Genomic DNA, 27,927 nt, shown 5'->3' on the forward strand with positions numbered 1-27,927 from the left:
CCGATTCTTGGTTTTTGTCACAAGTCAACAGGTTTTTCCAGGGCTCAAATGCGCACACACTTGCGGAAAAACCTTGTAAATGATTAAGCACTATTCCGCAATTACATGAAGGAATACTGAAAAGTATTAAATGTGCATAGAAAAAAGTCTGAAAGACATTACCACAAGCTATCATTAGTTATTTCTGGGTGAGGCGATCATTCCTACAAGTTTCTCTGCTTTTTTGTTTTTTCTTCCAATGTGCATGTTTTATTCGAAAACTAATAAAATTTTTTCTCATTTTTAGGAAGATAAAACAATAATAGTTTTAGTGACTTAAACCCTTGCCTGCTTTAATAGTTTGAGGTTGATTATGAATTAATATTCAAAAAATAAGTAACTCTTGTGTTCAGTGAGCAGACAGCAACACATTTTTAAAAAGATAATACAACATGACTGCAAAAAAAGAACATATATCAAGACAAAATAGTGTATTATTTCCCAATATACCATGAATACTTTCTAGCTTTTCAAATGGACTATTACTCGTTACACGAGAGGGTAACTTCAGTGTAGTTTCAGAATATTTTACTTTGGTTGTTTAGTAAAAAATAAGACACGGATCATCTTAAAGAGTTAAAATAAAACCAGCAGACATGTTATTTCCCTTGCCTTCGGCAGCTTTGAACAAATCCTTTCCCACAAGGGAAGAGAAACAGAATGACTGAAATTCTGGGGCTTCTGAGTTTGTTAGTTTTGGCGTTCCTTGTAATAGACCGATTCTAAGCTAAAAGCTGCCTAGCATAAGCTCTTCTTCAGGCCTAAGGTGATGGAGAATCCGGCAGGAAATCAGTTTTACACATAGATGAGAGAGACCTGAAAAGGTCTGGTTTACAGGTTTAATGAAAGACTTTATTTAATCTCAATGTCACCACTGACAGTGATTTGCTCATTGCTTTTTTTATGGCTAAGTAAAAATACACCATAGGGCAACTTCACCTGCAATTACATACACTGTCTCATAAGACCTGTTGTGCCTCTTTAAGAGTACTATAGTATTTTACGTTTGTATTCTATACAAAGAAGCTGACCATTGGCCATAAAGACCTTCTGGTGACCACTGCATTCTGTTATTGATCTTCGTGGCTGGCTTGCTCAGGAAGCCATGAAAAAGCACAACAAACACAAATGCTATTAACACAAATGCTTTCAGCCAGATGATTTCACGATCCATGAGAAAAACAGTGTTATAAACAACAACTTCACTGCAGTTTAGACAGGTATTGTGGATCGGAAAAACCACAGAATACAAATCTCTTCAGACAAATCTCAGCTAGTAGAAGAGCATAAAATATTGGAAACTGTGTTTGTGATATGTCTACTTTTTTTTCAGTGTAAATTAAAAGAATGCCTGGGTGTCCAAGCCTCTCTCTGGGCTTGACTGATTGTTCTTAAGAAAAATAACAGATTTTTCTATGTGTTTGAAGCTCTGATGATAAAGCTTGCATGAACAATAAAAGGAAATCCTTTGAGAATTGTAGGTACTTTCAATAGGTCTGTGTGTGAGCGCTTGTTTCTTAGATCAACAAGAAACAGAGGAAGAGAGAGGAAAGGGAGATGGGCTGGGGAGAAAGAAGATTCTAAGACTATATCATTATATGTCTTATTATAGTCATTAATTTTAAGAATATACTGTTTGGACCATAGAGTAATTCTCTTTGAGACAAGCTGGTAAAAATTCTCTAATTAGATCACAGTTCTATTTGGGGGGGTGGGGCTCAGGATTGGGGGAGAAGCTACCATTAAACATGTACTATGTTGTAGGCACGTTGTTAAGAGCTTTACCTACTATATCATTTCATGCTCGCACCTGATCTTTGAGTTAGGAACTATTATCAACTTTATTTTACAGGTTAGGAAACCAGCAGAGAGGTGCTGTAACTTGCCCATACCACAGACTGGAACTTAAACTCTGACCCACATCGCTCGGACGTGAGGGGCAGTCCTGTCCTGTGGGATGGTGGGGAATGGGGAGATGTTTTTGGTTGTCGCCGGAGAGGGCTTTTAGTGCTTGGGGACCGGGGATGTGAGATGGTGGGCACAGGGCAATCTCACACAAATAAAAATGGATTTCTTTCTTCCTCCTATGTGATTTCTTATATATATGCTTATGTTAGTCCAGAACCTAACTCAGTTTCATGTACTTTATTGCACAGTTCTGTAACCTGGTTATTCCAGGAGCTGACCACTGGGTAAATTGAGGGAAGATTGTTTTATTTAGAGCTTTCCCAAGAGTTATTTGCTATTTTGGAAAATCACGTCACTGCTGCTCCTAGAACTTAAATCATGGGATGGACCGTCCTATCAGTCTGCATCTGTATTTGTCACATCCACAAAGGACAAACACCTGACCATGCCATTGTTTCCACTAGTACTGGAGCCTGGACACTTACATTTTGAAACACTTACTGAAAATTATATCCCTTATATTGATTTTCCTTCTAAACTTGTCAGTCCATTTTACTTTGAGACTCCTCATTAAGGAGGCTTTTCAAAATGTTATAAAAGGGGTATCTGTCGAGTCTGATGACAGAACCAGAATGCAAGCTCTGAGATCTTAAATATTATTGCCTCCAATACTTTTATGTATGATGTTGCTATTTATCAATAACATCTTTATTTAACAACAGTATCAGCTCCTGGGATGGGGCTGAGGCAGTTCAACAGCTACATCTGGGTCAAGAATCCAGAAGCACTCAATCTAAGGACTGTCCAAATTGTCCAAACTGGGCATCTTGGCAATACACTAGGGCCCGGAGTGTGTGAGTGTGAGTGTGTGCGTGAGTATGTGTGTGTTTTCTCCCACTCGTGCACAGGGACATTGTTGCCAAGGACCATGCTACAATGTGTGCTATTTAAGGAATCTGAGCCCAATGGCCACAGGTGGCTCTGGAGTCACCATCTGATCAGAGGTGTTTAGTCCACTGCTTTTCTAGAGTAGCTCCGAACTGTATTGTTCTTGGCCTTCCGAAAAGTGATCACTTTGGGGGAATCCAGTACAGTTAATCTAATCTCCTTTCTCTGGCTCATTTGGCAAGAGGAGTGGGGAGGGAGAGGTCACAGCTTGCCTCCCAATTTGGACCAAGACTTCTTTGTTTCTTATTTGATTTGGGGGGATCGTTAAGGGGCAGAAAACCAAGAAAATAGTGGATGTGTTGACGTTGGCAACGGGATTTGGATTTTAGGGAGCTGCTTTAGTGACATGGTTTTTCCCTACTATTTCTACTAAAAGGAACAATCCTTCCATTTTGTTTATCCTAAACAAAATGGTTCAATTTGGCTATCATTAAAAAAATTTAATATAAGCAGCATGCTTAATAGAATGCATATAATTTTTAATGGAGATCATATATATGCATAAGAATACATATAAGTCAAGGTAAAATGCTTAGGGAATACAAAGGCAGATTCAATTAACTGTAGGTATTATTTATACTACGAATATGATAAATGCCAAGTTAAACTGACCTCATTAAAGACACCAAGGACATATGCAGGCTGATATTCATATATAAGTAGGTTAAGTTCTCAATATCTGATAGAGTGATAAAGTGAAGGGAAAATTTGAAATTCAGAAAACGTAACACCTTCTAAGATGATATATATGTTTACCTATCTCTGTACTGTTCTCTGTGGTGCCAGGCTCATTGTATTTCACTGTACTCACTAAATTTGAAAAGTTAACATTAATGGGGCTTGAGTGTCTTCCTTTTTGTGAAACTCTGTACTGTCCACATTGCTAAAGGATTCACAACATTTAAGAGAAATACTATGTATTACAACAAACATAAACAGTTATTTCTGTAAGTTCATTTTACTCTGCTGCTAATTTATCTTACTTTGGCTTCCTAAATCTCTTTCTATAAACTGTACCATAAACAAATTATAATTTCTAGTCTCTATTATTTGTGTGTGTATGTTTATAAAAGCGATTTAGGTAGGTGCTGAAATATGTTTTAACCTACTTTTCTGAAATCAATAAATAATGGAATATATTAAACGGGAACATTTCATTTATAGAAAGTATATATTTGAAGGACATAAAAAGGTCTTAAATTAGGAGAAACTTATAAATTCTTTATAAATATGGTATAATCTCTATATATTTAAATTTATTCATAAATAGCTGAGACTTGGACATAAATGACAAATAAACATTTAACACTATTTGGTATCAAGGACAATAACGACTGTAATTTCCTACCAGAGAGTTTCTCAGACTTCAGACATTTTACTGATTTCTCCCTCAATTAAATAACCCAAGGCTCTAAAAGAAAAGAGAAAATCTCGGGTACATCCATTTACAAATGAAATTGGACATTTTTTAGAAACAATTCTCATTAGAGACTGAATGATGAGGCTTTTAAATGGCTATAATGTATCTACTTATGAAAAATGACATAACTAGCATCCTATTACAATTTAATAAGAAAGTTACCCTAGTCTTTTTGATAACTAAAGTCCTTAATTTTTTCCCCTCTATGTAAGAATTAGTTTTATAAATGGTAAAGTCTTAATTATTTTTCTGTCATAAACAATATTGCTGTTTGTAGTTGGTATTATAACTATAAGGTATCCTTTTTCAAATTAATAAAACAAATTTGGGGTGATAACTTGCATTATGAAAATTGTCTATATAAAGATTTTCTGCAATGGTTCTTTAAAAAAGAAAAAAAAAGATTCTCTAGTGCACTTACAGTCCAATATTAGGTTTAGAGTTAGTCTAAGGAGTAACCGACTGCATTCTGAGTTACCCATACTGCAAATATTACCACTATTAAAAGTTACTACTTTAATAGAGAAAACCACATGTAAAATCCTGTTGCATTCTTGAAATCAAGGTGTTCTTGTGTTTGAAATTTTGTACTTCTAAACATGTAAAATTGATATGGAATAAAAAAGAAAAACCCTACAAGATGCTCTCTACTAAAAAGACATTATTTCAAAGTTTCTGCTAAGAAATCCCCATGAAAGTACATCATCCATTGTGCAAATCTGTTGACAGAGAAAATCTTACTTCTCTGAACCATCATAGGAAAAAACATTTAGACCAACGTGCATCTTAATTTTGACAGTTGCCTTATATATAACTTTCTAAATACAAAACTGTGGAACTCTTAGGCAAAATCACATTTCATTTATAAGTGGTTCTCTATCTTTGCCTTTAACACTGAATGCAATCTGAAATTTAATACACTAGAATAAATAACCAATGAAGACTATTTTGGTGCCTTTCAAGTCTCCATTTACACCGAGGCCCCATCAAAATGCCTCTTTTCACTTTGCGAACTGTGATTTCAACAGTTCCATCATGAAGGTGGGCGTTGCAGGCCACTGTCTCATAAACACAAATTGAATGTTGTACTTTCATTCTAGAGGCAACAAAATACTTTGCAGTGAAAGAGTATTTTTTAAAATTCATATGAAAAGTCCCCCTTTGAGAACATTAGAGAGCTGTATGTACACCAGGACGTCCTTGTTCCCTCCTGGGCCTCTTACCTTCGTTTTCTGTATTGGCTGGCACGGAGTCGACTGCAAAAGGATGCCAGGGCTGGAGATCATCCAGGCTGAACTCTCCATTCACGGGAAGAAGCTCCACTGTGGTTTTGGTTTCGGTCAAAGACGGCATGAGGGCATCATTTCCATAACTGATTCTTGGTTCGCTGATCATGTTGGCCAAGACATCATCTGAGTAGTTCTGCTCTTTCTGCAGCAGCTCATCTAAAACGAGGCAACGTCATGTATGATCTCACTGTGAGCCATGGGGTGGGTAGCATTATCATCTCCAGCTTACAGATGTGTGAAAACGAAGGCACATGGCAGTTAAGCTGCTTGCGCAAAGTCACAGCAATCAAGTGCCCAAGGCAGGATCTAAGCCCAGGGAGAACGGCTTAGACCCAGGCTGATGCTCTGAGCCCCTGCAGCACTCCTTCCAGTGGTCAAAGATTTAGAGAGCCAAATTGCCATTTCTTCCTCTGACAGTTGGATTCTCCTAGTAAACTATGATCACAGGGGAATCAAGTGTGCTTTGGTGAGGTGTCTGCTGTGGAGTGGTAGCTGTGGAGTATGCAAGGTATAATTTCTTCCAAGCTGAAGGACACACCCACGGAATCCCTAGTCTTTCCTTGAACACATGTAAGGACAAGAGAAGCCCAACTGAAGGTCAGCCTGCTTTGTTCTTTAACAGCTCTCACTGTTTTGCCTTGGACAAATCTGCCTTCCTCCAAGGCTCCCTTCATGCTGCATGATCTATGTTCTGAGGTGACAAGGAAACAGTCCCGTGCCCTTCCAGCTGTGGCCTTGCACACATCAAGCTCTGCTCCAGCCTCCTCTTCTGTGGAAGAGGAGAAAGATCCCTCTTCCTAAACATCCCTGCCTCCCACCATTTCTCACGTGATCTCAAAGCAAATACCCTGCCTTTCTCTTCTGCTGCTTCTCTTTTCAAAAAATGCTACCAGTTACCCGCTTTTAAAACGAATTGAACGAAATCAACTTTATGGAACATAATTGATTTATCTGAAGTTCTTGTAGACTAGTAAAGAGTACCAAATTATACATTCATTATTGAAAGGCATTTTTATAGAAAAACGAGCTTGGATTATAACCCTGTATCCAGTGTAATTATTGCTTTAAAAACAGGGCATCGCAGAATGTGTGAATCTCCTATTATGGCACCAAAGATTCACCAGGTTCTTCTCTGTGATATATTTTTTAAAACTAGACACTCATAAATAGCATATGTGCTATTAACAACATTAGACTAATCAGAACATCTTATTTTTCAGTTATATACGTCTGTCAAGATTTTACAATATTATATATTTCAAACCAATCATTGGTTAGTATTATTACTGCAGAAACTGAAGAAAATAAAATCAGGATTTAAATTTGATTTGTAACATTTTATTATTATCATTCACATTCTCTTTTGAATAGACAAAAATTTTATCTGAAAAATTAAAATTCCATTCAAATGTATCTATTAAAACAATTTGACAGAATAGCATTAAAGCATGAAATTAATATCCTTCTATGGAGTCAGTTTTATTGCAAGGTATTATTCTAAATGATGAAATCCCAAGCAAATCAGTTCTTTTGAAGTCTAATTTGAGTTATGTATCTATTTGCTGCAGCACCATTCTAAAATTCAATATTTGATGCTTGCAATGACCTTTTCCATACAGATAAAAGGCCCCCATTAGATTTCTTCCAACTTTTTCATGTCTTACAGAGTCACAGGTAATGGCTAATAACTTAGCCAATGTCTGCTTTAATAACTTAAGTGGGGATTTATTTTATATACATCTTATGCTTTTGACTGTTAAGCACTTACAAGACTAAAGAATGATCTTCTGGAATAATTACTGGTGCTTACGTGTCCATCTGAGAGGGAATAACCTTCACCATGATCCGCTCTTGGCCCACCTGCTGCCATGCTGTTCTTGGTGCCTTTGTGGCACGGTTGTAACTTACCCTCCGTCTCCATGGGGAAATGTTTTCTCTGTTTTGTATACAGAGTACTGAGCTTATTCCCTCTGACTTCTCTGAAGAACCCTTTTTGTTCCTTTTGTCTAATCTCTTTGAAATTATCATTTTTTTTTCTGTATCTCTTTCCATCGCTCCCTACGATTCTTCCCTGTGGAGATCCCACGCACTCTTAACACTCTGAGGATCTCCTACCTTTGGACGAATATGAAATGTATTTCCCAGCTCCGACTTCTCCCTCCTACTGTAGTTTATATGATAGTTCTCGGAATCTATTAATTTAGATTTCCCAAGAACTTAACATGTACACTGAGGCCCCTGGATCTCCTGCCTGCACCCCCACTTTCTAATCATGGCAGAACTATTCTCTCAGCCACAGGTCTGAAAACTTCAGAGCCATCTGTGACTCTGTATTTCTTTGACAACTCCTTTTTTAATTCCACTTGTGAATGTCTCACATCCCCTTCCCCCTACCATCTCCACTGAACCACCATGACTTTTGCCTGGATGACTGTGATGGCCTCAATTGCTTTCCCTCCTCTAATCTTCACTGCTGTCTGTTACCCAGATCTTTTCCTGGGCTCCTCCTGTTGCACCCAACTCCTTAGCCAGGTGCTAAAGGTCCTCTTTGATCTGGGCCTCCTAATCTTTCTAGCCATGGGGCTCGCGGGTCTTTGCTGTACACACCTGTGATACTGCAGTTGATAGTAAGAAATATATATTTGGCTTTTGTTGGCAGAGTTGCTAAAATTGTTGGAATGTCTTAAGTGGTGAGAGCTAGAAAGTTCTCTTTTGTTAATGTGGTGACTATGGGAAAGCCCTTAGGATGGAAGCTGGTCACTAGGAGAACCAACCACTTGATTTAAGAGGGTTGGAACTTTCAGTCCCACTCCCCAGACTCAGGGAGAGCAGAGAGGCTGGGGACTGAGTTCAATCATTAGTGGCCAGGGACTGAATCAATCATGCCTATGTAATGAGGCCTCCGTAAAAACCCGAAAGGACAGGGTTTGAGGGGCTTCCATGTTGAGCACGTGGACGTGTGGGAAGAGTAGCACCCTGGGGAAGCCCTGCACCCTTTCTCCATACTTTGTCCTATGCGTTTCTTCCATCTGGCCATTCCTGAGTTATACCCTTTTATAATACACTGGTAATCTAGTAAGTAAAATGTTTCTCTGTGTTCTGTGAGCCACTCTAGCAAATTAATCTCAAGGAGAAGGTATGATTGGAACCTCCGATTTATAGCTGGTCATCGGAAGTCTGAGTGACAATCTGGACTTGCAATTGGCTGGGGGGTGGGGAGGAAGGAGAGGACGGGTAGTCTTGTGGGATTGAGCCCTTAACCTGTGGGATCTGCTGCTGTCTCCAGGTAGGTAGTGTCGGAATTGGGTTGACTTGTGGGACACTCAGCTGATGTAGGAGAATTGCTTGGTGCTGTGGGGGGAAAACCCACATGGGATTGCTGTCAGCATCGGAACACCCCCTCCCTCTCAGACCGGAAGGCTTGATGTCTTGGATTATCCCCCAGCGGGACCATGCGGTCCCACCAGGACACCACTGCTGTCTGTTCCTGCTACCTGAGAAGCCCATCTCTGCTTATCTAAACTATAGAAACTCTTTAAAGCCCAGCTCGAATGTTCCCTTCCTCAGTGATTCTCCTCTCGATAACTTTCTGAGACAGGCATTATCATCTCCATGGGACAAGAGACTAAAGCTGGGAGATGTGAATAAACCTCTTCAAGATCCCATGGCCAGTTACCAGTGCTGACCTCCAGGTTCTGGGCTGCATAACACCAACCTCCCCCGCACGGAGCCCCCACCTCTCCAGCCTCCACAGTACTAGAGGGGCGGGCAGCTCGCTCTTAGTCTCATCACTGGAAATTCTCATTTACTGAGCGAAGGCAGGAACCAGGCAATATATGTTTCATGTCTTCCACTCTAACAGGGTTGCAAGCTGACTTAAACACCACTAACCCTACGGAATGGTTATTGCTTTTGTCCCCTCAAACAGGCATTTCTCTGGGAGCTGGAGTGAGATCTGTACCCATCTCAGCCTATGGCAGTCAAAAAGGTAAAGCAGGGAACTGTCGCGTCTTACATCTGCACCTCATGAGATATCCAGTGCATTTCAGGGTGTGGCAAATCGCAGTGCCTCTTTTCTTTCTTTGTCTCTTATACTATTGGCAGGAAATTTCCTCCAAATGGCCATTCAAATCTTGAGTCCGATGATGGTTAATTTTCCTAGATTATTATACTCATTTTCAGAAAATGAGAGAGTTAAAAATTCAAGAAATGTTACATTTTTTGGCAGAGTGAAAGCACTTGGGCTTTTTATTTGCGGGGGGGGTGGGGTAGGGGGGGAAGTGTTACAAAATAGCAGAAATCCACGTTCCCATGTCAAATACAGGAGATTTAGAAACCACCACCTCTGGTTATCTCGTTTGGAACAATGAAGTCAGTGTGGTTTTAAGGGACAAAAAGAGGGTAGAAATGATGGATTTCCATTAGCTGGCGTCGGATTCAATTTTGTGATCATGAACCATCTAAGGCAGCCAGCAACTTCTTGATGTTATTAAGGGCTCAGGATTTTACCAATAGCTAACACAATTGGCCTTGGGCAGTTCCGCCTGTGATAAAAAATCCAGAGCCAAATATGATTATGTCATTGCTCATTCTGAGTGGGATTTTATCTTTGAATTCTGGGGAGAGACTAATCACACAGAAACCACACTTCTATGCTGGTGGCCTTGATGGATTATCTTTTTATTGTAATATTTTATTACAATGCTTTGATGGCATATATACTGGGGATTTCCAGGGCTTGTAAGCATTTACATTTGCCAACTGCTGTATTAAATTGTAAGAGTAGACACATTCTTCCCTCCAAGAGTCTTTTATTTTTTCTAAAACCTATTTGTTTTTGCCCAAAATTTCAGCAGTTACCTCTGGAGTTGAATGTTTTCTTCTATAATACCCAGGGACATGAGCCTTGCAATTAAAAGTGGAAATATTTAACTGAGTCCAATGATGGTAATATTTAATCTACAGTTTAAACAATAACAGAGATATTTAATTTCAAATATTAAACATACAGCAAATCCCCCATCGCCTTGCCCTTTGTTGAGAATGTATATTAGGCATACTTAATAGTGAAGAGAACAAAACAAAAATATCTCATCTCTTAGCTATCACTGAAAATACCTAAAGTATTTTAAAGAAAGTAACATCGAAAGAAATACCCATAGCGATTTCATCTTCAAATGACTAAAATATTGTTTTTGTAGAAGCAACAGACTTCCATGATTATTGAAATAGCCTCATAAAAGAAGTGCTAAATGAGAAACAGATATATTCTAGATAATTCGTATAATATTCTTTTAATTAATAATCCATTAGCCAAATTCCTTCTAAAAATTTAACTGCCATATTTTAGATTTCAAGAAAATAAAGTTTATAAACATTAAACCAGTTCTCTTTTACAAGCTTTGGCTGTAATTACTGAACTACCACTTCTATGCTTTAAAAATACATTTGGGGTGAGGAGGACAATTTCCTTCATATAAAGGAGGTTTAACCTTGGCCTTGTCCAGTGTAACACCCAGCTCTTAAAGGTCTGGTGTGACCCTGAGTTGCTCTAGGCTTGCTGCTTTTCCTTTCGTATCATCAAAGCAACACTATTTTCTGATTCTCTGGTTCCCGACAGAATAATACATATTTATCAGCAGGCTTTCCCCCAAACGTAAATTTCCTTTCAATATTATCTAACAGGGGATTCTCATATGACCAATTTTTATCTTTTAAACTAATAATTACTCATGCATCTGAAAGGACTGAGGATTACAGCTCTGTACAAAGCACCCATCAACTGGCACAGCTGCCCTGGAAGTATATATAAAAGGGATGTAATTTTTTCCCTGTCAAGAAGCTCTCCTATAAATCTATCGTCCATTCTAGGCATTTTGCCCACATCAGGACTATGAGATCAGATTTAATTTTTCAATCACAGTTCTGTGCATGTCTGATTCCCGGTCCAGCATATAACTGCCACGCTGTTCATTATATCCCACATCACCATGGCCTCTGAAACTCCCTCAGCCTTGCTACGCTCCTCATCCATAAAATTAGGAGAGGGCGGAGGGCAGTCTTTACAGCTCCTTCCCTTTGAGTCTTGTCATCTATAGTCTTGCTATGGGGGTGTCCTCTGGGAGCTCGCTGATACGCAGCATCTCAGGCCCCACCCCGAGCTAGGGTAACAGAATTGGCAGGTAAGCCAGATGCTCAGGTGATTCTTACGCATATTATAATCTGACCGCCAGCACGAGTTGTCCAAAGGCATCGCACCTCACAATGGCCTCGGCTCTTCTCTTCACAAAAGACAAACGAGGTGTGAAAGATGAGTGTGGCTAAGAAACAACATTGCCAGAAGAAACCTTACTCCATATCGCCTCCACGTCAGGTTTGGAGAATCCAACCTACTCTTTTGCCTTGAAGTAAGCTATCATTCACGATGACATTTCTGAACCAAAAAGCCACAGGAAAACACTTATAAATTTCCTTTTTTGCCAGACCATTTGTCAGGCAGGAAATTACTTTAGGAGCCAGAGTAGGAAAGCATTACTTTAGGAACCAGAGAGCCAGAGTAGGAAACAGGTCAGTGTTATTCAGATCTGAGAAAAAGAATGTACTTAAGGATGTAGAAGTCACCAGAGGACACACCTCACTGCTGTGCTCCCCGCCACTACTGAAGACTAGCCCTCGCTGGCGAGCAAATTTACTTCTAGGCATGGAGCAGAAGCTGTTTGAAATGCTGGTTTATGGGAGAACTTACATGGTCATCAAGTGATTATTACACATTAAGACATTTTGATCAGTGTATGATTTGAGGGATAGTCCTACTACGATGGAATTGCGTCATGCTATGACATCTTGACGGCTTGAGGTCAACGGCACCAATGACACCTTCCTTTTTGTGGCCATTAGCTCATGTGATGTCCACTACAATCTTTATAGTGGGGGATTACTGCCCCCACTGACAATTGAACAAACTGTGACATCGGCCTTGAGAAATACATTTAAAGTTATCAAATGGCAGAACTGTGATCGGAACTCAGGTATTCCCATTCGTACAGCAACCTTCCCACTACTCCATCAAAATTCCACTTTATGGAGAACTTTGGCTAGTAACCAGTATTATAGAAATATATACACATCTATCATGACAAGCATCCTGTTTTACATACATTATTTTTGGTAGAATTAGAAAGTGACAAATTCAATGTTACTTTTTTTTTCCTATGAGGAAACCAAGGTAAGAGGTTTTAGCCATAGTCCAAAGTCACAGAGCTTCCCAATGGTAGAGCAGAGCTGAAAAGCCAGGCGGTTCCCACTATACAACCACATAGTGCTCCCTCACCTAAGTGGGCTCTTACCTGTCACTCCCATTTTGACATCAGCGGTTTCCCCCCTGAACGCTTATCTCCTACTTCTTTAGATTTCCCTTTCTTAGAAGACAGGCATAAATGATAGCTCCGTGAACTATCTGTCATTAGGTTTCACCAACTGAGTCAAATTTAAGTAATTTAGGCTCCTTTGGATCTTGAGCTATTTAAATGGTTGGGATTGATTCTGCATACTCAGTCATCTCAAACAGCAAGGACGAGAATACTTCTATGACCAAATATGAAAGAGCCCTGTATGATGCTGCCACATTTTCCAACTTGGGGAAAAATATTATAGATATATTATCACAAAGCAATGCTGCTCTACAAATCTAGTTTTTATTTGGACCTCCAGAAAATTGGGTCAAGTCCTCTTATTTTTAGCCACACTATCAATCTAGAAAATCTGTCATAGTCTTAAAACTCAGACTCTGAGCCTGAGTTTTTTTTCTTTAGCAGTTTCTTGGGCACAGATTTTAAATGGAGTATGCTTTGTCCACTTAGGGCAACAAACTGTCCCTGGAGGGGGGTGCACACACACAAGCTACCCATCACTGGTGAGACTATTTCTTATGGCGAATGACATTTTCCTGAAGTATCACTTGCCTGTTTTAAGGATGAGGGTACAGAAAAGAGTCCTTTTTCATTTAAGACGTATTTCCTTTTGATTTTTAAGCAACGTAGGTTAAACAACTTAAATCTACCAAGGGCATCAGTCAGAAAATCAAGATAAAAGCCAGGCCCCCTGGCAATCTAAAAACAGATTAAAGAATTCCTCCTTCATGATTCCTTCTGCAGGTAAACTTGTGCCAATGTCCTGATCTTAGTCCTGACTATATTAGGAATCTTGGTCCTGAGCCTGAGTAGTTGGAAGCCTAAGTAATCCCGAGGGGAAAAAATCGTCTAAAGTTTACGCTTAAAACCAAGTTCGTTTATTATAGGAAGAATCTCTGACAGTATGCCATGTCAAGGTTATAATTCACATGTATAAATAAATGTCCTTGTTTTCAGGAGACACAGTGAAGAATTTAGGTATAAAGGGCCAATATGTCTGCAAGGTACTTTCAAAAACTGGCATTTTATGTAATATTTTCAGAACTTTTCTTTAAGTCTGGAATTATATTAAAATAAAAAGTTCAGTACTAAAATCGCAGTGGCAGCTTTAATCTGTGTGTATCAGGATGTTTTCCTCTGGCCAACATATAGTGAAAATGCATATATGCCCATTCATGTAAGCAGACACAAACTACACATCCTATGCAAACTAAAGTGAAGATGAGTATGATTTTTTTATGCCTCATATCCCTTAAATATGGGTCAATTATTTCATGTGGTCTTCAATCCAGGAAACAGTTGTCTCTTCACTGGCTGTTTTGGGCTTATTGAGAGATGTGTGTATATTTATGGCTAAACTCACGGAGTTTCAAATTATGATTATGTGGAATTCTCTCTTCAAACCTGTCTTTAAGAGCCGAACCCCTGCAGCATAAGTGAGAGAACTTCGCTGTGATTCCTACTTTACATAAAAATGTAACAGTTGGTACTAATTGCAAGAGTAACATCAATTCAGTGCAAGAAACGTAGAAAACAAAAGAAATAACAATAATTCATTTGCAATCCTACTATCGGAGAAAACCAAGAATGATGTTTTTTTCTTAATAGTTTTATCCTTTACAGAATTATTTCATCTCTTCCCGTCATCGCTTTACAATCTAATTTTTCTGAGTGTGGTTGATGAGAATAAGTTTTCTGAGGTTACTGAAGCATGCACAGGCCCTTGGGATTAGAAGTATTAGGTCTGAGGACACAGAGATGGAATCACAAGGGTTGTTCTGCATAGGTGGCACAGCTTTTGTTTGCTTTACTTCTAAATAAATTCTCAGGTACAGAGTAAACTGGAAAAATGGAATAAAACCTGAAGTTTCTCTGTCTGGGTCAATATCACATTTCATTTTTAAAAAACTGCTGGTGCTTTTAGTGAGCAGAAGAAAGTAAAATGAGAAAGATTACTTAAAAAAATACTCAAATGACAGTCTTACTGCTCTTGCATATGTTTTTATGAAGGCAAAATCATTCGGGTGACTGTATACAATCTGAACCCATAGTCCCCTGGAGCCTTCACTGCTGGTGTTGGGGTATCTGGGCATCAATCTGTAATGTCCCCCTTTTTCCACCTGTGCTCTGCACCAATTAACAGAGAAAAGGCAAAAATGAAAACACCACCTTTACATCTGATAAAGGCCAGACCTTTACTATGCACGTAAGCTTTTCTTACCTGGGTAAGAGGTATCCTGGGGTGGACCATGCACATCTAATTCACATCTAATTGATTCACATCTGATAAATGCTTGATTTAGAAGGATATAAAGTATTGGTTAGCAAGGCTGCTTAGCTCATGGCAGAAAGTAAAATTTTTAGCATCCATATGTAATTTCACTCAAAGAGCCTAAAGATTTATGTTGATGATTATAAGGGGAATAGGCAAATGTGGATAAGACGAGCACAAATATAAACAAACAAACACACAGACAGATATAGATATATCATCACAAGGGGGCGAGCTCCTGCTCCTGCAGCCATCATATCACGTTTGTATACATGACTGCTCATTTGGAATGTTTATTTATGCAGACTTAAAAACCCTCTATGCTCTTCTGCATACTGGCCTGTCTGTGTTTTCTTTAACACAAAACTTGCTCTGTAGTGCACATTTCTAGAAAAGCAATGGTCCTTTCTCTTTTGCGTTAGCTGATTCATGTGATCTCCATGGAGAGATGGAGCCTAGTGATGGAAAGCGCCTGGCATTTGGGGCGTGGAGAAGGATGGAAAGTGTCTTCAGGGAAGCATTAACAGTGCAGAGGAGTGAGAGAAGCCGAAAGGACTCTAAGGAAAATAATCTGGAGCCAAGAAAAATAAAATCATTATTTCATTAATTAATCAGCTCATTCATTCATTCATTCAACTGTTCAGCAATACGACCATCTAGCATATTCCTGGTCAGTGCAGAAAATAACTAAGGCAATTTCTTTTTCCTCAGAGCTGATTGGTCCAGAGGAAAGATGGGTATAAATAATTCCCACACAAGTTCTATGGTAAATGGTATATACAGAGCAAGAAGAAAACAAGCTGGGATTTTTGGGCTGGGGATAATGACATTACAGATTTGCTGAGGAAGAAGAGACTGCTGTCCTAGCAGATATAAGTGCATGTACCAAGACACAGAGGACGAGCTCGCCAAGAGTTGAGACACAAGAGAAGTGAAAAGGAAGCAGCTTCAACAGAAGCCAGAACTTTAGGTCTGCGGGATACAGAAGGCAGAGGAATACGCTGACCTGTACCAGAAGTATGCAATGAGCAAAATCCAGACTGTGGGAATTCTACAGGTTGAGTGGCCAGCTGTTCATTAATAAGTAAATTTTAAAAAGGGGAGGATGGAGGTACCTGAGGATTATAAGATACTTAGACATGTCGACATTAAAGAACAGGGAAGGAGATAGTGGATATGGTTGTTCACTAGAGTGATACAGCCAGAAAGACATTTAAGAAAGGACGACAAGGAAGGACGGAAGGACAGTGTCACTTTGACGGTAAGGGGGCGTGTAGGGGGAGGCAGTGACTGGGACAGGGTAAAGGTGTTACCAGGTGGCGAGCAACATTTTTATTCTGGACCTGAGTTTTGCAAATCCGAAAAGCAAATACGGGGCAGAAGTACAGGTTTTGCTTAGATATGCTGAGTTAGCAGTCTTCTGGCACATCGTGGTGCAGAAGACCTGGAGTCATGCGAAATGCAGGACTCACGTCTATGCCGAAACAGCTCACAGCAAAGCACTGGAATGAAAATGGGCGTTTTCCAGATTTCAGCAAAGTTTTGCAGGTGTTTTTTTTTTTTGGGGGGGGGGGGGGGGGGGTCTACATTAAAGTCTTTAGAAGGGATTTATTGTACATTGAATTCTGCTAGATAATAGTTCCACCCACAATAAAGTGCCATGTCCTCGCTGAAAATTCTTTAGTGTCTAACTGTAGCACTCACTAGTATCATCGAACTGGTGGCCACTGCTGAGAGCTATGAGGAGCAGGTATTTCTTATTCAAAGAGAGTTCTTTTTTTTCTTAAATCATTTTAATATTACCATCCATGAGGTGATAAACAAAAGCAACCTTATTTTTTTTTATTCTTCAAGAACAAAGGAGAAAATTGTGTTTATGAGATGGAAAATAAAGCAGATCCAACTTTTTAGCTAATTTAACTCTGGACACGCACCCACTCCAGACAACGATGAAGTGGGATGGGGTGAGATCGCTGAGGCCAGCTCTGCGTTGAGTTACCTCATGAACCCCGAATCCAAGTGCCAGAAGCTGTGTTCCATCAAACATGTTGGAAAATCACCCCAGATGGCCACTTCCTCACCAAGGACGGGTAACCCGCTTCGCGGGCTGAGGCAGCTGCTCTCCATGATGTGTACTCTCAGCCTCGTAGGGGAGGCCCTGCCCCTCAACCCCGCCTTCCCTTCCAGACTGTTTCTACCTTCCACGCTTCCCGGTCTCCGCACTAGACCTCATCCAAGCTGCTGATGCTTTTCTGGTTAAAAATTTACGTGGACTTCTAGTAGTTTCCTTTCTTTAAAAAAGTTGCTTGAAAGTTACTTTAATCTCAGCACAGTTAACCTGTTTTCACCTCTACCCTGCTCCAAAAAGTCTCCAATCAGAACTGACAAAAAAAAAAACAAAACAAACCCCCAAAAGCCCCCCAGACCACATTCACGGGGCGAGATGGGTTGGGTCTACTGCTTCTGCTGGGCGCTGCGGCACCCATTTCTACGTGTTACCGCGCTCCAGTCTGCTCCAGTCACGCAGTGAGGCTACGCGGCGGCCACTGGGGCGAGCCCTGGCCCCTTGCGGGAGGGAGCCCTGCTCCTGGTTCTTCCCCTTTGCCCATATTGATCAGTTATACAATGTTTCGCTTTCTAGAATTCCCATCTCCACAGGAACTAGAAACCTCTGCTCTTTTGGAAGAATCGAGAAGGGGGCGTCCCCGTGCGCCCTGAGCTCCCTGCTCTCTAATTTTCAGAGCGCTCCTTGCTGTGGCACGCTCGTGTCCGCCTTTCTGTCTGGCCACGTGGTCAGCTCCTCCAGGGCCAGCTCGGAGGGGCGAGGGTGTGCTTACAGACCCAGCCAGTTCCTCAGGAAGGTGCGGAAGTCTAGGCTTGAGATGAAAAGTTTGAAAACCTGAATGAGGCTGCAGGCAACAGACTCATTCTCTAAAACAGTCTTGACAACGATAAATCTTAATAGTCTGATAAAAAAAACAACCACAAACCCAGACTTCATCTCAAATCATGATATATTATATAAATATATCTGAGATTTCTGTTCTTTCCTTTTTCTATAATCAGATTAAAATATAACTGCCTTTCTCTGAATACACCATCACCCTCAATAATATGTAATTAATTCACCTTTAAATTTAGAGCCTTCTCTACTCATTCCTATAGAGCTTCAACAGCCTGTTTTTTTCAGTGTGATGTAAGCGATCTTCATTCAAATACATTTTAAGCTTCAACAACAAATTAAAAAATGATTCACATTATGGTGCATTTATACATGTCTTTTCATCTTCCAAGTGCGGTAAACATTAATTAACCCTGGCTAATTAAAACAGCCACGGTTTACAAATTTACTCATTAATCAGCCTCAAGCAAATGCAAAGCATTTAAAAGCTTTCACGATTTGTACCAATTAAATATGGAAATTATTTTTTTTTAAACGAAGAGGTCATCAATTCAAAACAAGCAGTTCTTGGACTTAAATTTGATAATGTTTCAGAAAGAAAATTGAACCATTTTTCAAATTTGTAGAAGTCCAAGGAAAGAAAAAAATAAAACTGTCTGTTATGGGTTTAATTGTGTTCCCCCAGAAGATACGTTGAAGTCCTAATCCCCAGTACCTGTGAATGTGACCTTATTTAGAAATAGGATCTTTGCAGATGTAATCAAGTAAAGATGAGGTCATACTAGAATAAGATAGGACCACAATCCAATATGGAGTAGGGTGGACCCTACTGGAGTAAGATGGGCTTTTGATCATACTGGGGAAGACACCGAGACAGAGACAAAGGGGAGAACTCCATTCAAAGCTGGAAGCAGAGAGCTGAGAGTGACGTATGTACAAGCCAAAGAAATGCCAAGGGTTACAGGTAGCACCAGAAACGAGAGAAAGGAATAGAACAGACTCTCCGTTAGAGCCTTCGGAGGGAGCGTGGGCCTGTGGACCCCTTGATTTTGGATTTGTAGCCTCCGGAATGATGAGAGAATGAATAAACTATTGTTTTAGGCCGTCCAGTTTATAGTAATTTCTTACAGCAGCCTTAGGAAACTAATCCACTGTCCATAAGTGAATATTAACCATTTACTGATAACCATTTCTGGCTATAATAAACACTATGGAGTAGGATATGCTGCCTTAGTGAGCTCTTTATGCAAGGCTGGGATAGGTAGATAGGGGAGAAGAACACAGAGCTCTATAATCTAATAGCTTAATTTAGCCTCATCAGTGCAGAGATGCTTTCTCTCTGAACCCCAGAAAGTGTTTTAGTGGAGAATAGATGGTTCCTTTGTTTCAGCTCTCAGCTTCTCTCCTGCAATACCCTTCCGCAGGGAACACCACTCACTTCCCTTTCTGGACCATCAACATCTGTGTGTCCTATCCTGATGAGACCATGGGAACTTTGGATACCAGTGTCAACTCTTAAGCTCAGCAAGGAAGTGGAAGGACCTCCGGTTCAAACACCTCGGAAACATAAGGTTATGTCAAATCTTCAAGAAGCCAGAAGATGAGGGAGACGCATGGCCGATGCCTAGCCAGTCTAAGGTTTTACTAACTCCATGGCGATGATGACACAACCATTTCTAATGCCCAAACTGAGTTTGTTGTCATACCTACATCCAGCAACTAAACCGAATTAACTTGGATCAGCTGGAGTTGTCTATAAAGTGTGGCATATACCAATTTCACTTTTGGGTTCATATTTGATAAGTTGATCTTAACAAAAAAATAATTCTCCAGTAGCCTAAGAGTAAAGATAAACTAGAAAAAAGAGAAATTTAAAAAATCCACCAAATCTCTCTATGTCAAGTATATACTTTATCTACCAAAGAGGTCTTATATTTGAAGTTCATAAAGGCAGAGTGAAGGCTGCTGAAGTGAAACCTGTTTCCAATGACCTATGGGACAGAAGCAAGAAAAATAGCTTTCATGGTCTCCTCGGACTTCCTTAGGATAAAGAACCCATGCGCACTAAATAGATGATGGCTGAGGAATACTGAAGAGGGCGTACAATGGATTTACCCGAAAGCATGATGCAGCCAACTGTTATGGGCTGAACTGTGACACACACACACACACACACACACACACACACACACACACACACACACACTCATGCTGAAGCCCTAATCAGTCACATGACTATATTTGGAGGTAGGACATTTAAAGAGGTAATTTGTTAAACATAAGTCATAAGGGTGGGGCCCTAAACCAATAGGACTGGAAGAGAAAGAGACAACAGAGATCTCTCTCACTCACGCACAGAGAAAAGGGTACGTGAGGACATAGCAAGAGGGCGGCCGTCTGCAAGCCAAGGAGAGAGGCCTCAGGAGAAACCAAACCTGCGAAGACCTTGATCTTGGACTTCTAGTCTCCAGAACTGTGAGGAAAAACACTTCTGTTGCTTCAGCCACCGGATTTGTGGTATTTTGATATGGGAGCCGAGCTGACTAAGACACCCATCTAGTTATTAGCCAGATAAAAGAAAGACCAAAGGTCAGAATAGCTTTTTTTGAGGGATTTTTCTTTCTTCTTTCTTTTTTTTTTTTTTGAAAACAGCTGAAGATAAGAAGAGTAGTGTAAATTACCAATGAGTCAGCAGGGATGTGCAGTGAATTTCATGTCCTGCCCCTTTCACAGAAATCACAAGAAAGCGATCTATTTCAGATTTGGCATAATTCGAGGTTTGACCTTTGAGGCTTTTCATTTTCTTTACATTTTATGGCCATTCGCCAAAAAAATTCCCAAGTGCTTTTCTCTGCTACCTTCCTTCACTATAGGCAGAAGGAAAAATCCAAATGACAGATTGCCCATGTGTCTGGGACATTTTCAGTTTTGTGGTCTATTTGTTTTGAGGGAACAAAAGAGGAGATGATATATGATTTCTGTGCCAAGTCACTACATAAGACACTTTAGGAAGCAGAGGAATATAATTTGTTTTCCTGTGAAACCTACAAAATATGTGTACTAGTGCTTAACAGAGCCAATGCCCCCTGGGTCTGGCACCTGCAGTTGGTACTCAGAATGCCTTTCCTTGGTCATTGTTTTGTCCATTCTCTAAGAAGACACAGCTTTCTGAGCTAATTTTAGGCTCTGTGACAATCCTCCAAGATTAAGCTTTTACTGTTTGTCATAAGGCTGACAATTCCAGGTGTTATTTTGTCGATTTTCCCTTTCATTTCTAATTAAAATAGTGTCACTGTGGAATTTAAGAGAGCTGAAATGGATAACTTCTTCAAGTAAAATTCTAGTATTAATAAGGCAAAAGTGAAGAATCTAAAGAGGGAGAAAATGATTTTGGTAAATAGAGTAGCAGGTTTACAATTTCTGGAAGGAACAAACAAAATAGCAAATGGGGAAACTGTTAGGAAAGGTGGCACCTCCTGATTGACGTCTACCCTATGCTTGTATTATTTATTCCTTTTAGATATTTATAGTCAATCAAAGTTAATAAGCACTTTATGACAATCCCTTTTCATACCTAAGAAGAAATCTTAACTTGGATAAATAAAATATAGCCATCCACTCTGTCACACCTAAATAAATTCTCAGTGTAGCTGAACTTCCAGGTTAATATTCACTGTAATATTTTATATAATCACAGCATTGGAAAAAAGCACCACTAGAAACCTACATAGCTAATTTATCAGGATACATTAATTTTCAGTGGCAACAACTGCCATTCTTTTTTCCAGACCAACCTAAACAATTTAAGTCTACAACAGTCCTTATACATAATCATTAGTTTGAAAACTTCTGAATATTTAAGATCATCTAGGGCAGATAAGGAAAATGCAGATTTCCATATGCCTGAATCTGTATTTTTTCCTAGTTTTTTTTTTCAATTAGAGTTGACATTCAATATTATTTTATATTCGTATCAGACGTACAGCAAAATGGTTAGACATTTATATAATCTACGAATCAATTCCCCCAATTAGTCTAGTATCCACCTGGTACTACACATAGAGTTATTTTGCACTTCTTAATCCCTTTACATTTTTCACCCAGCTCCCTACTCCCCTCCCATCTAGCAAATACCAGTTTGTTTTCTGTATCTGAGTCTGTTTCTATTTTATTAGTTTATTTTGTTCTTTAGATTCCACATGTTACTGAAATCATACGGTATTTGTCTTTCTCTGTGTGACTTATTTCACTTAGCATAATACCCTCTAGGTCCATCCATCTGTGTCGCTGCAAATGGTAAGATTTCATTCTTTTTTACGCGTGAGTAATATTCCATTGTATATTCCATTCCAATGGAATCGGTATTTTAAATAAGAATTCCTCCAAATTATCGTGCTTCGCTTGGCCCCCCAAACACATTAAAAAACAAAGAATGGCTTCCAGAACGACAATTTCCATGCGGAGTGCATTTTTCCGCAGGAGAATTTCAGATGAGCTCTCAGGTGCCTTTCACATCTAAGGGCTTCATGTAACTAAACCGAAGGCATCAGCCAATGCCAGATACTCTTCGCTCTCTGCTGGCTGATGGCACAAAGGCACGGAAATTGCATAGGGCAGCAAAGAAGGCTTACGTATGACTAGAGTCAACCAATCCATCCCACCAGCCTCCCCTATTCCAAGGACCTATGCCCAGATTAACAAAGTCTCATATAAAACGAAAATACTCATGTTCAGCCTTCCATGATTCTGCTCTATGACCTTTTTTTTTTTTTTTTTAAAAAAAAAAGCTTTATATTTTTTCACACTCGAGTATCTGAAGACCTGCTTCGATTTTTTGAAGGGGTCTGGCAAGGCACGTTGGACCCCCTTGGACCCTGACCATTTTTATAGCACATTCAGAGCCTCTGATTTTGATCGAGCCACATAATCACCCAGAATTCTTAATCTGAAAGCTGACTGGTTCGATTCCACTTTCCTGCTCCCTGAAAGAGATGTAAGCAACAGCATGGATACAGGTCCACACTGAATGAGGGAAAGACCCCGTCTCTTCATCTCACATCAAAGAGATCTGGGAAGCAAGGTCTCTCTCATGTTTTCATAACAATATTTCACTTAAACACGGATGCCATGTTAATCAACACAGGGCATTTGGGCCTTCTTTTTTTTTTTTTTTTTGTGAGGGGATAACCATATTTTAGTACATCCACAGATAGTCTCGTTTTGATTTCTCTTTTTATACCTGAAGGAGGTACTTCAGGTGTAAGAAGGCTTGTCCCTTAAGATGGAAAGAAGGCGTTCAAGTGTTGAGAAATTGGTTTTCTGCCAAAAGGAAAGTGGGAGAAATGAATCAGAGACTTAGCCTATGAACTCTAAATACGTTCTAGAAGGGCCTACAACCGGATTAAAAAGAAAATTCCTGTAGCTTCTACCTATTCCTACTTTTCTTGAAACAGCTTCTTTTTTCCCTTTTTCTCATAATAACTGACATTACCAACAGCAGTTTGGAAACTATTCAAGTTTGATACTTAGAAAATTGAGGGGATATTTCTATTAATATCACTATCCTCAAAACACTTCAATTTCGTTGGCTTGTTCCAAGTGTTCGTTCTCAGTATTAAAAAAAAAAATGGCTAAGAACTTCTAGAACTTGTTTTGACTGACATCAACAAATAGGAGGGGAAGACAGCAATAGTATACTAGAAATTATCTCCTTACTTTTTACCAGAATTACAGAGAAATTGAGAGCTCCAGGGTTACAAGGTAAAATCTTCAAAGAAGAAAACAGACGGTCTATCACTTTCTCTGCTCACTTAGGTGGCTTAGACGGTTTTTACTTAAGTTTTTGAAATGTTGCATTTCCAGCCAACATCACGCATTGCAATTTCTCTGTAATTGTAGGGAGATTCTTCTTCCTTTTCAAAGTTTATTTTTGCTAATTGCTATGAGGTGTGTGTTTATCCCCCTTTTTTTTTTTTTTTTTTAATAGTTATTTTAAAGGTAGGAACGCTTATCAAAACAAAATATAAAAAGTACTGAGGAGTTTCAAGTAACAAGTGGAAGTGCCTTTTCTTCACAGATGTGCCAGCATAGCCACAGGAATATGGTGCTAATTAGAAAAGACTGCACATTTTAATTATTAGGTAGAGTCAAATAGTCATACGCATACAATGATTAGTAGCTTATGAAAGTTCTTTCTCACTTACTCTTGTCATGGCAAAGTATGACAAATTTTTTAAATGACCAACTTGATAATTTTAAAAAGTTATGTTTTGATTTGTACTATTCAATCACAAGAAGTTGTGCATCTTTTCGTCTATGATTACAATTATGTATCTTTTTCAGTAAATTGGAGTTGTTGTGTTTTATTTCACCTTATGCATTTTTTGGTGGCATGTCATTTTTATCACGTGGATGTAAGAACATAACTGTAGAGGTAAGTCTAATTGGCTTATTGGAGTGCTAGACTAGATCCTTACCTATTTCTTAACTATCTTAAGTTAAATACACTCTAAATCAGTAATTCTCAAAGTTTAGCATGCATCAGAGTCACCTGGACAGCATGTTAAAAGAGACCACTGATCCCCTATGCTGCTGATTCAGGAGGTCAAGGGTGGGACCAGACAATGTGCATTTCCAACAAGTTCACAGAGGATGCTGATACCGCTGGTCCAAGGACTACACTTGGAGAACCATTGCTCTAATGAAAGAATTCCTCGAAGACAGGTATTTGTAATTACTTATAGTTAATAATTTGTTTCAGGAAACACAAATGCACACGAGATTTAATTTATACCCTTAAAGAGCTTTCAATTTAGTATGTGAGAATTAGTTCACATGTACGCAACAAAGCAATAGTAGACACATAATCTATAAAATATATGATCTGAGGACAGATGCTTTGTGTTAATCAAAGATTTAAAGAGAGAGGTGACATGCAAATCGGGGTTTTGAAACCTGATTAAGATGTCAACATGCCAAGACTGGGCATGGGCACTGAAGACAGAGGGAATGGCAAAAATAAATGTATCCAGGGCTGTGGAGAAAATATCAGCTTTCCTCAAAAGTCAGGCTCATGAAGAGCAAAAGGAGTGACTATCTGCTTTGACTGTCCAGGGTTATTTTGAGGATCAAATGAATCTTAAAAAAAAGAAAAGAAATAAAGTCAGTCACCAAAAAGAAGACAACCGAGTAATAATATAAACAGGAAAAATATCCATAAAATCTTTCAATAAATTCTTTTTCTTTCCTCTTTTATTCCCTTTTCTAAATACGTTTGAGTGGCAACAAATAAACAAAATCATAAAATGATCCCCTGTCCTGGCTTGGGAGAGACACGCTAATGATGTATATGATTTGAAGGGCTTCAGTCACTGACAATTCGGAGCTAAACCCTTCATGTCTGATCCCTCGACAACGGTTAAGACATGGCTGAGGATTATTGCCTTCTGCTTTCAGAGAAATCTCTGCTTGTCCTGCACAGAAAAATCTAATGGCAATAATCATAAAGAAAGAGACATGTTGCTGCCATTTGATTTCTAAGAAAATACAGAATGCAAATGTAACATGAAAACCCTTGGGTATATCACAGTCTCTCTGAGCATAGCAAATGACACGGTTGAACGGGTGGGAACGGGGGTTCCTCCTCAATAATCTTCAGTGAGTGATAATGCAAGTCAGGAATGGCTGTCAGATGGCAGAACCAAATGCCAAGAGACAGGGCAGTCAACATTCCTCAGCTTAATGAAAGCGGCCTCTCCCTCAAACGTGTTTATCCAAAACTTCCCCAAACAGATTCTAAGTTAATTAAGTAGGAAAGATTGTGCCCTACACCTGCAATATATCTGGTGACAAGCACAGAATCTGAAATATGGTAGGCATTTAAGAAATACCTATTGAAGATCCAACACCCTTGATTAATTCTTAGATCCTCTTGCTATTCACAATGGCAAATGACAGAAGTACACGCACACACACACACACATATTTTTGAGACTCTACAATACTCTTTTACAAATTAATAAAGTGGTAAGTGAGAACTAAGAAATTTACCTAGTGGTATCCCAGTGGCAATGATAGTTACTTTTCTCTTTATTTAGAAAATAATACTAATTAAAAGATTGTAAGTATAACTATTAACAAAGTTTCATATATAAAAATTAAAAAAATTGCTTATTGGTATTTCTAGAAACTCATAAACAGCAAGAAGCATGTACTATTCTGTTATAGTCACTATGCAAAAAAAAGTTTTAATGTAACAGAGAAAGGTCACTTTATAAATGATTAATGTTTTTCAAGTCCAGCTACACATGATACTTTTCTTACAGTGTATGTCCCATTGAAAGGGGCATGTTTGGCAACTTTCCTTCATATCAAATATACTGACCATCATTTGAAAGCAAATCCATTTTAATTCTTTCAAGGCTCAGTAATCATCAACAAAACGAAGTCAAGTTTTTGCAAAAGAGTAACTAATTTAGAATTTCAAACAGAAATCTCTCTCTCAACCTTCCCACATCTCCCACCCCAAACCTAGAATATGAAATCTGGTTTGCTTCTAGAGTTTCCTAAATGAAAACAGTATGAAACTCTAGTGAATATAATCATTAATATGATACGTTCCCCTTTTGCACTCCCAGCTCTCCCCTGCTCACGCCCCAGGAAGTTCTTTCATAACTTGGCAAAGCTTCAGAAACTATAGCCTCAGGATTCGCTTCACTATTACAGCCTCAGAAAGAGAAGAAATGAAGAGTTTGCCAAAGCCAGGCTGGCTCAGGCTATTGCTTCTGAGAAGTAGGAAACTTGCAGCTGTCCCTCCTTCTTTCTCTAAGATGACAACATATCTTGTCTCTACTGGCCTTAGGAACAACTATCAAATTCAATGTTAAAGAGTAAACTGAAGACATAGTTCCTCTATTTGCTCCCAAGGGTTGGGCAGACTTATCTAAATGCCACCTAAACCAAGAGCAAAGACACAGAGACATGCACAAGACAATATGAGCAGTCATTTGCTGTTGCGAAGAAATAAGATTTAACTCATGCTTTCATGAGCACACGTAAATGAATGTTTATAAATGTTAAAACACATTAAATAAGCTGCTTTAAACCCACTGTTTTAGGTCAAAGGATCTGTCAACAGTAGTTGAAATTAAGGAACACTCTAGTGTTGGTCTTTTGACTGACCACCTGTTTCCAAGTCCAAAAAGACTCTTTCTGAATAGTATTTTGATTTCTATCGTGTCAACATTCCTTTGGACACATGTCTTATAATTTGGGATATGTCAACAGACTGATCATCTATTTTTGATGAGCTATTATACTCTACCATCTGTGACTTACTTCCTAAAGTAACCCGTAGTATACATATAGTATACATGACAGGAGAACGGTTATTAACAAAGAGAACGGGGCTTACTTGGGAAATACACTGCAAAATTTGCTGGAGTTGAACAGCAAGATACAAGTTAACATTTGTTCCAAAACGTCTCAAATGCAAACACATTCATCATCTCATTCCCAGTTAGTTTTTGTGGAAATATATTTCAAAATTAGTCTCAATTCGAATGCACCTCTATATTAAGGGTGGCAAATACCATTACGATTTTTATTCTCCTGTTTTTAAATATGAACCTTGAAGGCAGCTGCTTGTGAAAAAATAACCAGCCCTTGTTCCACTCTAAAATCATTGGTTGTTCCCAAGACTCTACAAAAATAAAATCAGGACAACATCTGCTGTAGGGTTC

General features: G+C 39.1%; 1 protein-coding gene across 7 annotated transcripts in view; it reads right to left on the bottom strand.

Annotated features, from left to right (window-relative positions):
- APP (amyloid beta precursor protein) overlaps window positions 1-27,927 on the bottom strand; it is a 239,864-nt gene that overhangs the window by 21,304 nt on the left and 190,633 nt on the right. For all 7 annotated transcript variants that reach the window (XM_015586511.2, XM_015586510.2, XM_015586509.2 and 4 more), the window contains one exon: window positions 5,539-5,760. In XM_015586511.2, coding sequence (XP_015441997.1) covers window positions 5,539-5,760 — 222 coding nt within the window. The remainder of the gene's footprint in view (window positions 1-5,538; window positions 5,761-27,927) is intronic.

This window comes from Pteropus alecto, unplaced genomic scaffold (assembly GCF_000325575.1).
Source record: "Pteropus alecto unplaced genomic scaffold, ASM32557v1 scaffold81, whole genome shotgun sequence".
NCBI lineage: Eukaryota > Metazoa > Chordata > Mammalia > Chiroptera > Pteropodidae > Pteropus > Pteropus alecto.